Below are 18,928 nucleotides of genomic sequence, written 5' to 3' on the forward strand. Positions count from 1 at the left end.
GTCTCTTTTCTGGGGTTTCTCTTGATGTCTCTTGTGACACTTGCTTTCTCTGCTGATTACATGAGTTATTTTCTCCACACTGTTTGTCGCAGCATCTTTCAGATCCTTAGTGGAAATTATGGGCAGGATTTTCAGAAGTGCTGCGCATTGGCCTAACTCCCATTGAGCTCAGTGGGAACAGAGTAAGGACAATGCTGAGTGTTTTGAAAATCACACTCAACAAATGACTTCGGCACTTCTAGAAATATCCTTCAGTTTCCCCCAAGCCATTGAAGTATTTCTGGTCCTCAGCTTGATCCACTGAGGAGCCAGGCGGCAGTTTCTTCTTTAATATTATTGGAGCCTTTGGGACATGTTTCCAGTACACTTCGGCCACTCTGCTAATGCAGAGCAGCCATAAACCTGGCATAACTGGCTGCTTGCATTGGGTTTACAGCTGCTTTGCATCACCAAGCAGCAGAAGGGAAAAGGAACATATTGGCCATACATTTTGAAATCATATGTCTAATTTTGTTACTGTTTTTATTTCTTCTAGCCATGAGAAAATGTGGATGCTGAGTGAAACTTAGAGGGCCAGCTGGTGTAAATTAGGGCAGCTTCAGTGACTTAATTGGAACTCTGCCCATTTACACTAGTTTAAGATCTGGTCCAGACTGACTTGTCTGTGACAATGTAATCCCAGGGAACCTCTCCTTTCAACAGCTGTTCAATCTGTCTGCATCATGTGCCTCCTTCACCGCAGTTTCATTAGTATTGTGGTAATAAACATTGTAGTGCTGGTGTCATTGTTTTCATTAATGTAAAATGTCAAGGAAGAATTCTTGCAGAACAGCAAATTTATTTAATTAATTCTTCTCCCAAAAGCAAAAACATAGCTCCTTCCTTCCTACAGAATCATAGAAAGTCATCCAAAGTCAAGGGGAAAAGAGAGAGAAAGCACCTATTAAAAGGGAATTTAGGAAAGTCTTGCCCCTCACCAGCCCCTGTCCTCAGCTGGTGTAATAAGGCATAGTTCCATTAACTTCAGTGGTACTATGCCAATTTACATCAGCTGAGGATCTGGCCCATTGTTCTTAGATAAGATGGTCTTTGGTAAAGTTGCTTGTCTGAGGAGTTGCAGTGGCAACTGCTGAGTTTCGCCCATGTCATTGTGCATCATGTGTAGCATGGTGTGAAATATAGGAAATGCAAAAATGGCAGAATTCAAGATTTTCACATTCTAGTTGAAATGGTCTGATTTCAAGGGGGAAAAAGCTACTAAATGTGTTGATGTAGATATTTTGTTTTCTTGAAAAACGTGACCATTTTTGTGGGACCACGGGTTTCCTTTACTCAGATATGCTCCCTGTTTTTGAATAAAAGCCTCAACTAAAACTCAGAATATGACTTCACTCTTTTTTGGGGGGATGGGATATGTCATTGCCACAGTCTATTGCTGTATTAATTCTATACATAATTACTGCAAGTTAAGGTCCCAGTACTGCAATCGACAATGTGTTGATGGATTGCTCTACCCAGGCAAAGCCCCACTAACTTCCATAGGGCTACACATATGTGCAGCAGTCTGCCTGTACATTATAAATTTCAGGACTGGGGCCTGATATTGGAATAATGAACCATGTAATTTCTGAATACCACATAATAGACTGAATTAAAATTCATTCTTGCAATATGCTGAATTTTTCAATATTGTAAATGTTCTTTTACCAACAACTGTTGAGAGAATTTTTGGTTGTTGCTTTTCTTGTTGCAGTGCTTTTAAAAGGAGGAGAAATCAGTACATTTGTAGGATTTATTAAATCTGGGTACTGTAATGTTTACAGAGGAACTGAGGCACTTGTGAAACTACCATTGGGGAAAATGGTAAGCTCATTTATGTCTTGGAAATAAGCATTTCACTTGTTTCTTAGGGTCCGCTTCTGCAAACCTTACTCTTGTTGACAGGGAATTTCTAGTATGGTCCCCAGAGGAATCTGTTCTTGGCCTACAGTTATTGAGTATCTTTATCAATGGTCTGGAAGAAAATGCAAAAGCATTGCTGGTAAAATTTATAGATGACAAAAAAACCAGTAGAGAGGGAAGTTATGTTGTGGACAGGTTAGTTATATAGACTAATCTGGATCTCGTGGTAACATGGGCTTATTTGAACATATGTTTTAACACAGCCAAATGCAAGGTCATACATCTAGGAACAAAGAATATAGATTACACTTATGTGTTGGAGCACTGCACCCTAGAATGCTGTGACTCTGAAAAAGTTTTATGAATCATGATAGATAACCAATTGAACATGACCTTCCAGTGCAGTATTATAGCTAAGAGGGTGAATGTGATCCTTGGATCCAGGGGAATGCTGAGTAGGAGAAGGGAGGTGATACTACCTACATATATGGTATTTGATCATTACTGGAGTCCAGTTTTGGTGTCTAGACTTCAAAAAGAATGTTGACAAAATGAAAAGAGTTCAGAAAAAAGCTGCAAGAATGATTTGAAGTCTGGAAAACATACCTTCTAGTGAGGGAATAAAGATGCTTGATCTATTTAATCTAAGAGATGGTTAAGAAGTAACTTGTTCACTGTCTACAAGTACAATATGGGGAAGAGATTTCTGGTAGTTGATGGCTCTGTAATCAAGCAGAAAAAGGCAGAACAAGATCTAATGGTTGGAAGTTGAAGTTAGACAAATACAGAATAGAAGTAAGACAGGCATTACTTATCTGGAGTTTGGGGGGACTCTCTATTACTTGAAGTCTTTAAATCAAGATTGGATATCTTTATAAAAAATATAGTATAGCTCAACCAGCAGATGTGGGCTTGCTGCAGAAATTACTGGGTGAAGTTCTTTGCCCCGTGTTAGATAGAAGGTCAGACTAGATGATCATAGTGATCCCTTCTGGTCCTAAAATGTGTGAATCTAAGCACTTACTCAGTGGGACTGTGTATATGAGTAAGAACAAATCAACATAGGGTTGCAGAATCAGACCATTAATTGTTTGGGCTTTAAACATTACTATAAATAGAAAGCAATAAATTAGCTCTTGCTGAAAGATAATGTTGTCAGTAATACAGCTTTTTGGTATTTGGCATAAAAAGTAAGGTGCTTTGGATCCAAAAGGAGTAAGGTAGAAGCTGCAGCTACCAAAAGACGAAGGAGCTACTCAACATGAGTAAGGATGTTACAATCTGGCTAAAAAGCAAAACTAGCAAGATTTTAATTGGTGACCGTTTGTTTTCTGCTTTGAGCAGGTCATATGATTAAATTTTAGAGGAAAAATAAGAAAATAGTTTACTTTCACTTATGCTTGAAATTTGGAACAAAATCAGCTTTTTGCATTTTCTCATGCTCTGATGCAGAAAAATAACTAGACTCCTACATTTTTGTAGAAAAGCATCATTGTGGGCAGGCACAATCATTTTAAATGGAACAGCCAAAGTTTCCACAAGCGATCATAAAATTAATATTCATGACTGCTCTTGTCATTTGGGTAAACTGCAAATTCCATTTTAAATTGCCAGTTTAGTGAAATGAAATATAGTTTACATATGTTTTCAGAGTGTAGTAGCTATGTTGGTCCCAGGACTTTAGAAACAAAGTGGGTGAGGTAATATCTTTTGTTGGACCAACCTCTGTGGGTGAAAGAGACAAATTTTTGAACTTATACATGGCTCCTTTTTGGATGACCTGAAGAGGAGCCCTGTGTAGCTTGAAATCTTCTCTTTCACCCACAGAAGTTGGTCCAATAAATCTATTACCTCACCCATCTTGTCTCTCCTATATTTTATATTAAAAATGCTTATAAAATGTATTAGTTCAGCTATGTTGTAATGTTATGTGGTATACTGAACATATTTATGTTTCCCAACCAGGTTAAACAAACCAGACAGGTTCTTGTGGGTCAGCTCCATGAGAAACAGTCCTTTGGAGAAGTGAGCATTCTTCTTCAGACCCCTTTCACATGCAGAGTCGTAACAGCGACAGATGTTAAATTGGGCATAATTGATGCCAGTGCTATACTAGGTAAGTATTAAGGGATCCTTTGTTTTTTTGGGTGTTTTATTATCATCTATCAATGAGTCAAGCAATAATGGGTGAACCTCAAAAAGATTTGAATGTCTTTCAGTTCAGATATTAACATCCAAAATGTGGGTGCCCATCCAAACCTTAAGCGAACCATTTAGTTGAATTTCCCCCTCACTCCCTGCTTTGCCAAGATTTTTTGGTGACTGTCAACAGGCTATGCTATCTTGCAAGAGGGCTCCAAGCCTCTCACACTCAAAACGTGCTCCTATTTTCTTTCTTCTCCCCACAAATAATCCCCTTAATTTCTTTCTTAGGGTTGGTCGGACTATGTGACATCATATTCTTATTATATGACATCATATGGTTCTTTATGGAATGTGAGACCAGTAATTTGGAGAATGCACCAAGACCAATAGTCCATTCTCAAATTCTGTGATCCAAAAAAAGCCTTGAAACTCTTGTTTTCAACAAAAGATAATATTTTACACTGGAGATGCTGTAACTGTTGCTACTCACGAGATAATTATTTTAAAAGTGGGCCCAATTCTTCTTTCACTTACGCTGCATTTACAACAGTGTAACTACACCATCTTCAACGGAGTCCATTCTAGTTTACTTGTGTAAAACTGGGAGACAAATCAGACCATCGTGCTTAGTTTTTAAGTTTTAAGAACAAATCTTGCATTCGGACATGCATGACTTTACTGGGAAGTCTGTGTGTGCATCTGAGAATGCCACATGATCCTACAATTTTATTGGTTGTTGGGGTTCTCTGCTTTGCTTTTCTTCTCTGACCTTCCTACCAATTTTCCCCATCTCTGTTCCTTTTTTCTGGCCTGGCTTAGACATAGCAAAACGTGTAAGGGAAAATCTACAGGATGTTACTGGGCTCTGGGACCCTTCCCTTTTGTAGGGTCCCACAGCTTGAGCTTCAGCCCAAGCCCAAATGTCTATACTGCAATTTTATTGCCCCTCAACCTGAGTCTTGCAATGCCAAGTCAGCTGACCCAGGCCAGCTGCAGCTGTTTCCTTTCGGTGAAGACATACTCTTAGGCATCTAAAGTTTGTAATAATCGTGCCTACCTTTCAACAGTCATGTTTGATAATGTTGATCTCTCTGCCTGCCTCCTTTTTATATATGTTTTCTCTGATTATCTAATATCTCCTGTTTATATCCATCACTTTCAATTTTCAGGTCCCGCTATTTATCAAATAATGCATAGGCAAACTCTTGTTTGTTAATTGTTCATAGTTGTATGCTCTCATTTAATTATTCATTTAAAATGGACCCATGCTGAACATTCAGATGTGTAAATAGCTGATATCGGAAAGCAAGAATCTGTGTAAGGATGAACATGCATGACCATCACCCCTTGTCATTCTACATTATGGGTATAAGGAATCTATATTTAAACTTGTTATCACATATGACTGATATTTTAAACAGGTTGTTTTGCATCCTAATTTCAGGGCTCTAAACAGATCAGCTCAAAATCATTGTGTTCTTCACATTAATAATGTATGAACCTCAAGAGGCTTGGTTCACACAAACAGCTGTAGCAGTTGTTCTATAATCTTACTGGATCTCACAAGTTATGTATGATTTGAGTCAAGGGTTTGGTTCTTGGATGGGAGACTCAAGGAACTTGTATTTGCTGCAAGAAGTGTTGTTCCTAATTTGATAGATGGCACTGTTCCTTTGGAATCTGTATTGAACCAGTGTGTCAACAAAAAGCTGTGAATAACTGTGCAGCTGGAGGTGCCATCTCATTACATCAAATAAGATGTGTCACCAAACTCCTGACCACTTGTGATTAGTAGAGATCCCAAGATAATTTTTGTAAGATGATGGTTGTTAACCCAGCGGCCCTGCCAAATTCCAATGCAGGTAATTACATTCTGCCTACTTAAATTCCCCTAGCAGATTCAATTGGAAGCAGTTTTCTTTCTTTCCTCTTTTCCTAAAATACTGCTGTAAATCTCAGAGGTTGTTATATTTCAGTGATAGGTGAAGATAACCCTACAAATCCTTTATTTGTCCCTGTGGGTGCCATGTGAGGGTACTAAATAAATGTGTAAATTAGTATGACAACTACCTCAGAATTCAAAGCAAAAAAAAATTAGCAAACTACTGTAGAAGTCAAAAGCATTATTATTATCAATTATTATTCGATGTGTTTATGATGAACCCATCAATATGGAATAGGAACACCTGGATGCTTTATCTAAATTTATCTGTATCTCTTCAGTCAGGAAATCATGTGAAATCTTGCTAGAACAGTTTCCAGTATTTCCTAGGTTCAACAAGGGCATACATACCCCAAGAATAGCCTTACCTACAATAGTTGGTTTCATCCATTCTGACCAAAGTCCAGCAAATACAAAAGTACATTGAACAAAAAATTAAAAATATTAATGAACATTTTCAAGGCTCAGTAAAGTTTCAGTTTGAAGTTTCTGCAAAGATTTGGGTCGCTTCTAACTTTCTCTGAGATAATTCATCCATATGAGTTTTCTTTTCTTTCAATGGAAATCTCAGTCTGCCAGCAAGGGTGACACTTTTTTAGATACTTCCTAAACAATACCTACGCCTTCCCACATCCCATGCAAATTCATTTTTTGGTAAGTAGAAATGTTTGAGGATTTTAATAACAATGCAATAAGAGATGAAAAGGAAAATTTTCTCCAACTTGTCATCACTGTAGCATCATCTAAATATCTATGGCTAGTTAGGCCATCAAGTTTGAGAATGTAGCTCTTGTAGATCCTTACAGAAGGTATGGCTAGCCACAAGTGGGTTGTACTTTTTAGTAGTGTAGCCTGAGTTAGCTGACTTGGGCTCACGAGGCTCAGGCTGTGGGGCTAAAATTTGCAGTGTAGATGTTTGGGCTTAGGCAGGAGCCTGGGCTCTGAGACCCTTCTCCTTTTCAGAGTCCCACAGCTTGAGCTTCAGCCCACGCCCAAATGTCTATACTGCAATTTTATTGCCCCTCAACCTGAGCCTTGCAATGCCAAATCAGCTGACCCAGGCCAGCTGCAGCTGTTTCCTTTCAGTGTAGATGTACCCTTAGGCATCTAAAGTTGTATTAATAGTGCCTACCTTTCAGCAGTCATGTTTGACAATGTTGATCTCTCTGCCTGCCTCCTTTTTATGTATATTTTCTCTGATTATCTAATATCTCTTGTTTATATCCATCACTTTCAGTTATCTGATCCTGCTATTTATCAAATAATGCATAGGCAAACTCTTGTTTGTTAATTGTTCATAGTTGTATGCTCTCATTTAATTATTCATTTAAAATGGACCCATGTTCTACTGCTAACCTGCTGAACACTTAGATGTGTAAATAGCTGATATCGGAAAGCAAGAAACTGTATAAGGATGAACATGCATGACCATCACCCCTTGTCATTCTACATTATGGGAATAGGGAATCTATATTTAAACTTGTCATCACTTTTAAATTTCAGACTTTATAGTTTCATGGCATGTCCCTTTAATATAATGTGTACATACTGCTATATTAGTGGAAACAGTGTTGAATTTAAAGCTATGGAAAGCTACCATAACTGGAACAATGTCTGAAATATGCAGGCAATATACAAACTGAAGGATATTGTGTAGTTAAGATGGTGACAATTGCAAGGGCAGTCAAAGTAAGACACTTTCATCATGGCCTGTAATGAAGAAAACTCCTTTGGATCCTTTGCACATCCCTGAAGCAGCACATAACCCCCAAAAGTATTAGAGATAAAGTAGAGCCATAGCCCACTCTCCTCCTGTGGAGCATGTTGGGTGCTCTTGGGAGAGCAGGATGCACCAGCATACATCAACAACTCTGTGCAGCGGAGAGCAAGCAGGACTGTGGTTCTCTAAAACATAGTCTCTCTCTAAGTTTTCCTGAGGTAGTACAACAGCACCAACTCAGGACTGTGTCTGAAGGGCATATTTTGTTTTGCAGTTTATGGAACTAGATCAAAAACTGAATGGTTGTTAGCTCTATGGTTGACCAGGGTATCAGAGCTGGTCCTCCTGACAACTAGTAAGTCCCGGGAAAGTGAAAATCCTAAATCCTATGAGTTCCTCTTATCAGGGAATACTAAATCCTAGATTAACACTAATTCTGTTTTGTTCTACACTGTCATAATGGGTGTATCCATTCTTGCAGTAGGGCCTGATTCTTTTCCCATTTAAATGGATGGGATTTTTGGCATTGACTTCACTCAGAAGTGGGATCAGGTCCCTAACGGGTACCTTGAAAGTTGTATGAATGGAAGCAGTTGATAATCTCCTTTTGTGATGGTTACAGGTTCCTGCAAGCCAGTCAGCTCAATACAATATGGTCTTGGATTAAATCTCACATAGAAAATTCAAATCTAGACATGGCCAGACTTGCAGGTTGCTCTGTCAGAGGATTATTAGCTTCTGCAGCAAGCTAGCAAGGAATAGGATGTTGCTATGATCCTTTCTTAGGTGTGCTGACCTCGAGACAGAAGGTGAAGTCCTGGCCCCATTGAAGTCAGTGGAAGTTTTGCCATTGACTTCAGTGGGGCAATATGTCACTCAGAATCCTCAGCAGACACCACTGAAGAGCCTGACAGGTATCAGAATGGTTGAATTCTCATTTGTAAAAAATAACATGTCGTTAGAGAAGCAGGTTATCTTGAATTAAATAGTAGCCCTACCTGCTTGGTGTAATGTAAAGAGCTAAACTGTATATGTTAAAAATGAGTGTTTATTTGTCTAAAATAAAAAGAATGATCTTTTCTTAAATCAAAAGTAACCAGTTTTTTTCTAGTTCTTGTGTAATTTACAGAGCATTGAATGACAACTTTACAATCAATTCAATTTGTCTAATTATTATCAAAGGTCCCAATGAAGTAATAAACAGGAAGCCCTTCCTTATGCTAATTTGCATGCTCCAGAAACTTCCAAGTTATGTGGTTTTATTTTAGTATATAGTTATTGCTGCTTGGAGAGAATAAAAAGACCTGATTCAAAGTAATAAAAGTATGGTATAAGAAACATTTATTATAATGGAATACAGATGCATTATTTTTATATATAGGGCTCACCTTCCCCCAATTGTGGTAAATTATGTCAGATTAATGGCTTGGTATATTTTATAATAAAAAGAATTACCAACTCTTCAAATAAAAATAATCTGTGTTTATTCTGCAGAAAATAACGACCCATTATTTTTACTTATGGGGATACTTGTGCAAGTTGGGGAGAACCATGTGTAGTAATAAGGGACTATTATTTCCTTCATAAAAAACTGAATTACCAATTCTTAAATCAAAGATAATCTGTTTTTTCTCCAGCATGTAATAAAAGAACTTTAACTCAGCGTGGGCAAAAATATATTTTAAATCTCTGCTAACAGAGAAACTGTCAGATTTTGCTTGACTGGATCCATGTGATAACATTAAACAGGTTATTCTTGTGTTATTATACAAAATTGATTTAATGTATTATCACTTTAGAGAACGCTGATATTAGCTCTGACTATTTATAAAGTGTCAAAATGTTGCTTAGAAGTCTGCACTGCTAGGTGATAAGTGCCCTTAATTTTATTAGATTGTTGCAGTTCCCATGAGAGTAATGTTTTGTGTGTTCCAAGATTGGGTGAAGGTTACATGCAGAAGAAAAGAAAAACTGATTTTAAATTAAAAGTACAATCAATATACAATACATTGAGGTTGCAGCTTAATTGTCTAAAAATATACCCAACAAAGTTCCAAATGTTTGATTTTTTTTTCTTTATAGACTCATTGACTTTAAGGTGAAAAGGGACCATTATGATCATCTAGTCTGACCTCCTGTGCAATGCAGGCCATGGAATCTCACCCACCCACTTCTTTGACCTGGTGACTGTCTCTAATGTAGATTTCTCTACCTAGAGAGTTTTAAGATTGCTTTCTAGTGTCTTTTTGAGAGGATTACTGAGATCTCCTCTTCAATGCTCTAGTGATGTGCTGTGCCAAGGAGGTCGAAGCAGTTGACTTGCTTGGAAACCATTATACAGGGGGTACCCCAGCTGGGTTCAGACTTTACTATTTTCCTGTTTATCTTTCTCGCTGGCTTAATTGTAGAATTAACTATTTTGAGTTTACAGTTATGCTACAGTTGAAATAATGAAAAGGAAAAAGTCTGGAACAGCAAAAGCTTTATATTAGGTTAAATATTTAACATTGCAACATGTTAAATGCAGTGCATTCTACATACATAAAGCCTGAACAATCAGATTTTATGCAGGTGTAATATGTAGGGTTTGGTGTGGGAAATGCGGACACCTAGATCAATGAGAAGGACTGAGGCACTGCTCTTCAATAAAAGCTATTCCACTGTGTGGGCCACAAGAGCAACCACAACCCCTCCACACCATTTATGTGGGGTGTTGATGCCAAAGGCACAACATGAATTCAGATCTCATGGCTTCTTCTATGGCCATAACCTTTCATGGCCTTTTATGCCAGCATGTGCAGAGCTACTGCTGAGCCCCTTCCCATGATATGTAGAGGGAATGCAGGTACCCAATGTGCTCTACCCATATTCTCACTTGGCTACCTCTTTGTTTAAATCATACAGATTGCATTGCAATGGCCTGCCACTCTGCAAGTTAATGTTACCCTTAGATACTATGGTGATGCATGCTAAAGAGAGCCCTTAAAAAAACAAGCCCAGCTCAAATATCCACTGAAATCAATGGTTGCTATGGCTGTCCTATTGAGATAAAATAAGCAGACCTTTCATTGTTATATTGACTGTGATAGGGCGTACCAGACCCTCTGGAGAACCCTGCAGTCTTACCAAACCCTGTGCCTAAAAAAGGCAGTATAGTGGGGTCCTCCGAGCAGCCTAGAGAGGCTGTAGGGGAGGCAGCCAATCAGGGTTGAGTAGGCTAGTATAAAAAGAGGTGCAGGCCAGAGCAAGTTCAGTTTCTTGCTGGAGCGGGAGGAGCATGGATGATGTGCTTGGCTGGCTGAGAGAGCTGCAGGACCTCAGACAGAGCAGTGCTGGCAGAGACCAGAGGGAATGAGAAGGAGTTCCTTTCTGGCTGCTGGGACTCAACCAGGAAAAGTCCCTGAGTTAAGGGTGAAGAATGTGCTGAGGCTGTGGGGAGGTGGCCCAAGGAGTCATGGCACCAACACAGCATAGCTAAAGGGGTAGAGTGGATGGCTGGTATCTGTAGGATCCCTGGGCTGGGACCTGGAGTAGTGAGTGGGCCTGAGTCTGCCCCATTGGCTGCTGGGGAAGTGACTGGGAATTTGATACATCCCAGAAGGGAAACTGAATTATTTTAGTGGCCCAGCAGGAGAGCTGGGGCCAGAAAGACCTAGAAAGGGTGAGGACATTGTTTCCAGGGCAGGCTGGAGTATGGCTCAATACAAGGGATGAGACTATTTAAAGATGATGAGGCTAATTAACGACATGAATCCAAGGAGGGCTACAGGGAGAGAAAGGTCAGGCACATGCACTCCATCAAGGGATCTCCAGAGAAGTGTGCCACCCCTCTACACTGACCTTGGGTTGCTAAGATTAAAAACAGACTAATTATATTGGCTAAAATGTTATAGTACAGTTTGGTCCTTTGGTTCTGTAGCGGGGTGTATGTGTGTGTATAATATATTAGCGGCACTGAGATGGAGAAATGTGCCTTTTGTACATTTCACATCCTTTGAATGTCATCTTACAATGACACACTTAATAGGAAAGATTATACTGTATATTTCCACAGATGAGAACCATTCCATTCCCAGGAGCTCTTCAGGAACACAGAATGTGATTTAGCATTGCTGCCTTAGCCAATGACAACTTGAGGGGTTTTGCTTGTTGTAATAGAAATTTTATGTGGCCTTAGGCATTTGCTGGAAAATGAAGAAACGTTACGTTATGCCTAAGGAATCTGAAAAACCCTTTACAGCTGCAAATCCCAGAGTTCCCTTACAGTTTCTATGGGAAGATAGCTAGGAGACCATATATTTTTGAAATGAGCACTTTCTAATTGCATTTAGTGGGTCTGTCTAACTTCATTTGTGGCAAAAAGACAGAATTAGCCATATATTTGTTTTATAGACTTTAGCGTATAAATAATGCCTTTAGAATATATTTTGAAATCCAGCTATACAATGTAAAATAGAGAATTTACATTTTCATATCATGAAAGGTTGTGTTTGTCCACTAATTTTGGATGTCAGTACATGGAAATAAAATCTGCATGATTTATTAACGTATTCTGTTTAATGCTCATGGTTCTGTTTTTTGAGTGTGCAGATTTTTTTACCCATTATTTTTCTAGTAACTGAGTGAAATTTACTAGATTATAATTACCAGAATGTTCCTCCTTCAGCTCCTTTCCCAGACCTAAAGAAGAACTCTGTGTAGCTCAAAAGCTTCTCTTCCACCAACAAAAGTTGGTCCAATAAAAGATATTCTCTCACCCACCTTGCTTTCTTCAGCAGCATATTTGCTGCTCTAATCCTTTGGTTTTGCAGGCTTCCATTAGCAGTTTTGGACTTTAATACCCCAGTGACTTGTATCTAATATATTCATTTATGCTTGTACAAAGTGGTTGTAACAGGCTACCATGCTTCTTTAGTAGTGTTTTAGATCCACTTTGCACTCCATTTGCACAAGTGTAAATGACAGCACAAACAGCAAAGCAAAAAAGAATCATGTCTCTTTGTTTCCCCTCCCTGTATTTTAGTGTGATTGAAATTATACTTAATGAATGAATGGTAACTGCCACAATTCTTTTTCCTTTGGTCTATCTGTTATTTTTAAAGATGGCTTTCACTGGTAATGGTCAGATCTCAAAAGCAGCCCCCAACAGTTCCTGAATCTGGCCATTTAATTTCCAGCTTACTAAATGGGAGCTGTGCTCTTCTGAAAAAAACAGCCATAGATTTCAGAGAGCATCTTCGTCTATACTTAACTGATTGTTGAAATGGTGCTTTATCAGAAATCAGTTCAGCTGAAGTGATGCAGGGTTAAATGAACAGGTGCTGACTTTAGGTTGTCCTTGTCTACACTTACAGATGAAGCACTGGTTCAGTTAAACTGATTACCAAAATGATTACTGAACTGGTGCTATTTCTAACTGCAGAAAAATCCACAGGCAGGATACTCCTTCCTCCTCTCAATCTAACTCCTCAGTTTTTCCATAACCTTTCCAAAATAACTGAATAATGAACCACTGAACATTATTTGACTAATTCACTTAAAGCCCTCAGTCTATATTCTCATTTCTAATATCATTTATAGTCACTTCTCCCTTGTGCCAAGTATTCTCTCGTCTGTTTCTAGGAACTGCTAGGTAGCCAAGATCTTCATTACTTTGAAGAAAATCATTTCCTTCTGCACAAAAAAGCAGATGATGAAATGGAAAAAAACTCCACCTTGGATCAACTGTGCCATATCCCACACATGGTGCCTCAGTGGGTGGATTTAGCAGCCATATAGAAGGGACTGGCTTCGCCAGCATGTCGATCAAAATCTATGGAAATCCTCATAGTCCTGAATATCTTAAAGTATCTGTACAGAATGCCTAGTCCAAAGCCCATTGAAGTCATTGGAAGTCTTTTCATTGACTTCAGTGGGCTTTGGCAATGACCCAGAGTGCATACCCTTCCAGATGCTGTCCTGGATTTCCTCTTCATGTCTGTCCAGATACCCCCTGCAGTTTGTTGTATTCAGTGTTTCACATTCACCCCCAGCATTATGAATTCTCTCTTTTTTATATATATACTCTATTTTTGACATCTTTTCATCGTCTGCCTCTAAACCTGGACAATGTTGTGTAGTCACATTTTGTGCTGCAGTCTGTCCTCTTTTCCCCTCTAGCTACAATTGTGACTTTACTTACTCATTGAACCGCAAATACAGGTTTTGTCGTACATTATAGACTGGGCGTTAGAGGAGACTGGAAATTCAGAAACATAGATGGTTCTTTTATCTGTGCTGCTGACCTGCTATGTCACTTTGGACAAACCATTTAACTTCTTTGTGCCTTACTTTCTCTCATGTATAAAATTAGTATAATAGCAAACCACTTAAAGTTGTAGTACATAATCCAAATAGACTGCAAAAGTCTGAAATGAGAATCTCTCATGTAAAGGGCTCAGAACAAACACTAGTGTAGACATCTCCACTCTTCTTGGAGACATTACAGCAAATATTAATTAGTTTAGAAAAGCTGAACCAGTGTGCTGAATTCTAGGTGCATTGTGAACTAGTGATTGCTTTCTAGTCATTCAGGCTTCTGTATTGCATCCATCATGTAACCGTAGCATGGTGACTTGGGCCGTCAGCAGGCCTACAACAGCTTTGGGCGTCCAACTCCAGTCTTTGTCACTTTAATCTCTGGATGAGATTTTAGCTGGATTGGTCTTGTTAGTGGTAACTCCCAGCTTTAGCCTCCTTAGGAGCCAGGAGTAATAGCTCTGGGGTGTGTGGTGAGACCCAGGACATCCCTCTCCACCAGGTCCCATCCCAGGACCCTGAAAATGAAACAGCATGCACCTGCCCTGTGTCTGGCTGGATCACTCGCCCATCTTTCCCTGGGCCACTTCCTACAGCCCTTGCATCTCAGTTTGGGGCATGGTCATCATGGATTTAGTCTTCACTTCAAACCCCCATTCTCTGGGGCCTTCTTGAGCCTCTGCCTCTGCCAACTGTTCTTACTCCCTCTTTTTTTGGGGGGGGGGAGGTGTAGGAGCAGAGGAAAGAGCATAGCAAGGTCTCCTCAGTAGAAATTTCCTCTCCTGTTACAGCTCTGCAGTACTTCCCCAGGAACTGGCCTCTTTTCCCCTCCACGCCGCGCCCTTGACTGGGTCTGCCAAGGCTCCCTTTATTCTGGTCTTCTCCCCAGAAGCAGGCTTGTCGGGGGCCTCCCTGCTCCAGCCCTACCCCTGTGTCTGCCTTAGTGTGGCGTTTGTAAACCTCATCACAGTAATCTAAACACCTAGTAGCTGAAGCAAGTGCCTAGGAGTCAGGACTCCTGGATTTTATCTCTAGCAATGCTACTGACTTGCCATGTTTCCTTGAGCAGGTCATTTAACATCTGATCTTCAGTTTACAAGTAAACAGAATCTTTTCTGACTTCAAGCCTTGAAAACCCAAGTTCCCAGGATCTGAGAATTAAGCTGAGTCCTTTCCTTCTCACATCACTACCAGTAAAAATCTGCAGTAGGATTCCATTATAGTTGTAAACTAGAGCTTGTCAGAAACTTTTTGATGATTTTTTGTTGTTGTTGTTGTTTTGCTGGAAAATGCCAGTTTGTCAAAACTAACATTTTGTCAAAAACAACCCTTTCCTGAAAAAAGTTCCTGTTTTTTGAGAAGTTTCAAAATTGTCACTATCCCGTTTCAACATCTGCAAAACAAAAGGTTGTTTTTCAGTTCAAAATGACATTTCATTAAAAAATGTAAATGAATTTATAGTAAAGTAGAAAAAAGGTCAAAATCAAACCAAAATATTTTGAAAAATGATCCAAACAATGTTTTGGTTGACCTGACGTGAATTTCTTTCCAGGTTTTTGAATGACAAAAATTTGAGATTATGATTTTTTTTGTCACAATTCCAAGACGGAACAAATTCTGAAATCTTGAAAATTGTCATACGATGGGCAAACCATTTCCTATTTAACTCTTTTGAAACTCACTGGCTTCAGGTTAGGCCCTAAGACACTGAAGGCAATGAGATTGTACAGATGTAATTGAGAACTTGGTAAGAAATGATAATTACATTAAATAAAGAACAGAATCTAGTTTGCTTTCTCCTAGCAGTATTGGCTTTGGAGGTCTAACAGGAGTATAAAGAAGTAAAAACTTTGTATCTGCACTCAGGTCCATAAATATGTCTCTGAATACACCTAAGGAACAGCCTTGTTTACATAGTTGACCAAATATCAGATCATCCAATTTAATTTTTTAAGATCATGTTTCTCACTTGGGAATTGTTTTCCATGTTATCCATTCTGTGCAGCTGCAGCACTTTAATATGAAATGATGACATGTTCAGCTAAAGTATTTCTAGATCAGTGAGTCAAATCTAAACATTCTGGGTTTTCTTTCAGAGAAATCCATTTTATTAGTGATCATAACGATTCCAGAAATGAACTGAGTATTTCATGAAGCAGATCTATACGTTTAGTGATCTCTAATTTAAAGTCTGAGATATTGCATGAGTCAAAGGACACTTCTTGGCCTTCAAAATATATCTGTCTTAAATGCTGTCATGCATTAAATTATCAGCATATTTCAGGATTGTAAACAATTCCTCTAAAACCAAGAGCTGTCCACAAGCAAAACATGATAAATAAAACAAACTACAACAAAACATTCAGTAATATGAAGCTGAAAAACAATTCCATGACTTATCTACAGCTTGTCCCTTTGTACCTCTGCAGTCCATTAATTTACATACAGCTCCTGGCAGCTTATTCTGGCTAAAGGGTCTTTTAGATGTTGTTCTTGCCCAAGGGCTTCATGACAATTGGCTATTGATCAGTCAAATACATTCTGCAAACATCACAGAAAAAACATATTCAAAAGACTTTTTAGTGGTGCCAGAAAATACACTGTTTCCTTCTTACTGTGAATTTTCCTTTCCCTGCTGCTATTTGGTAATGCCTATTTGTGCTGTACAGCAGAGGCCACAAAATTGGTACTTGCAAGTCTTTCAACAAGGAGAAAGGATGTGTGGCAGGAGAGAATCTCTTACTTTGGAAAAAGTATTGATTTAATACAGAGATCTCTGATATGAAGGTCCTAGTGATATCTGTGCTTCATTTACAATCTATTTATAGCAGGAATACATAGCCCCACAAATACATCAAGGCAGATTCTTCCAAGAAGTGTCCTCATCATGAGATTATCTTTTCTTCTTCCTTGAATTCACACATTGTATTTTTAAAGTGTGGCAGATTGCTTGGCTGATATAATCTTTGACAGAATGCAGCTGGTGATGCTAGTATTAGTGTATTGAAAAGTGCAGCCAGCCTTCCCTAATGATCCAGTAATTTTTTTTTCTATGCTATTTTCTATCCTCTGGCACTAGCAATGATTGAAGCAATTGACCGACTGAGCCAGTGCTTCAGGACATAAAATAACAAAGGGGAAAATATCAAAAAAGGGGGTGATGGCTAGCTATTATAGTGTACAGAAAACAACCATATGAGTTAGCAGTGACAAGGTTTGATTATCCCATAGCATAATTGATGAAAATGTAGAATCCAAGGCAAATGCCCAGATGCACTGAGAATTTTCCGGTTAACTGAATACACTGTTAGGCTGCTGTTATAGTCACATACAAATTACAGGCCTGATCCAGCAAGGTCCTGAACCTCTCCCATGCATTAAGATATGCTGAGCATTCTCAGGTTGCCCTGCAGGGTCAGGTTTGAAAAGAGATTCTAAAATTAGGGGTATATCTTTTAAAGGCTGTCAGAGCTGGTCAGGTTATTTATACATAACAATATCAGAGCATTATTGGCATGATTAAAAATATCAAAACTCAAGCTCTCAAACTATATTCCTAAAGCTCAAGCTTGCAAGATGATAAGGAATACTCTCTGATCATACTAAGCCTTTAAAGAATGAAAGATTCTGCCTTCTGGAGAAAAGGCTTAGCTGTAGTCAGGAATTGTTAGAACACAAAGGAGAGCAAAGCCCAAAACAGGGAATACATTGTGCTTTAAGGGGCACTGTCATAACGTGAGGTAATGGGTGCACTAAAAAAAAAGTTCATTCTGATTTCAGAATTATTACCATTTCAATGATGTTTTCTATATCTAAAATGGGAATAACTGTAGAATTTGGTAATATCTTTAGAACTGGAATGAACTTTTAAAATGAAACCAGTGTATGTTTACATAAAATATCAAAATCCACACGTTTGCAGAGTCCAATAATATTATTCATGTTTTCATCTAAAAATGTTTCAGTAAATAATTGTGTTTGCAAGAGGTAAAGGAACAGATCATCTCTATTATGAATCCAATTTCTAGCTTTGAGATATTGCTATAGCTAATGGTAAGGAAGAAACCGTTGGTCCTGTTCCTATAGGTCACACTGGTCTAGCTTCACAAGGGGGACTTAGGCATCTAAAGGGGCAGCTAACTGCTTAAGTCCAACATCTAGGTGTCACTGGCATTCACAAAGCCTCTGCTTAGCTGTCACTTAACCTGTAGGCACTAAGGACTTAAGTTTCTGCTGGTAAAGTCTCTTGTGCACATACATGTGTGTTGATGGATATGTAAAAATCCACCTAACCCCTGGTGGGATTCAGATTAGATGACCCTTTCCTATCTCGGACTTGTGAGGTCAGATCCCACAGGTGTGCTTAGAATATGTCTAACTCCCCCACAAACAACAGTGCAGGAGGAGATGCTGTCCTCCTTATACCCAACAACCTAGTGGTTGGAGCTGTTCCCAGGAATGGGAAAGATCCAGGTTCAGATCCCTACTCCTTCTGATTTGGAGAAGGAACTTGAACCCAAATCTCCCACCTGCCAAAGGAGTGCCCTATAAGGATTCTTGGGTGGGTCTTTCTCATTCTCCTATTGAAGCTGTTTCTCTTTGCATAAACAATTAAATATTAATTGGGCCAGAGATTGTGAGAATGACCCTATAGCACACTTATTAAGGCACTCACTTGGAAGGGTGAAGACTTGGGTAAAAGTCCTGTCTATAGATCAGGCAGACTCTGGATTTGAAGCTGCATTAACCATATTCCAAGGGAGCAAAGCGTCCTGTGGCACCTAATAGACTAACAGACGTATTGGAGCATGAGCTTTCATGGGTGAATACCCACTTCATTGGATGCATGCAGTGGAAATTTCCAGAGGCAGGTATATATATATATGCAAGCAAGAATCAGGCTGGAGATAACGAAGTTAGTT

At 39.0% G+C, this 18,928-nt stretch overlaps 1 protein-coding gene across 1 annotated transcript in view; it reads left to right on the plus strand.

Moving 5' to 3' along the window:
• CNBD1 (cyclic nucleotide binding domain containing 1) overlaps positions 1-18,928 on the plus strand; it is a 290,441-nt gene that overhangs the window by 229,029 nt on the left and 42,484 nt on the right. The window contains exons 8-9 of the mRNA XM_032779093.1: positions 1,754-1,863; positions 3,868-4,018. Of these exons, the coding sequence (XP_032634984.1) occupies positions 1,754-1,863; positions 3,868-4,018 (261 nt within the window). The remainder of the gene's footprint in view (positions 1-1,753; positions 1,864-3,867; positions 4,019-18,928) is intronic.

Source organism: Chelonoidis abingdonii, chromosome 2 (genome assembly GCF_003597395.2).
Source record: "Chelonoidis abingdonii isolate Lonesome George chromosome 2, CheloAbing_2.0, whole genome shotgun sequence".
Classification (NCBI taxonomy): Eukaryota; Metazoa; Chordata; order Testudines; family Testudinidae; genus Chelonoidis; species Chelonoidis abingdonii.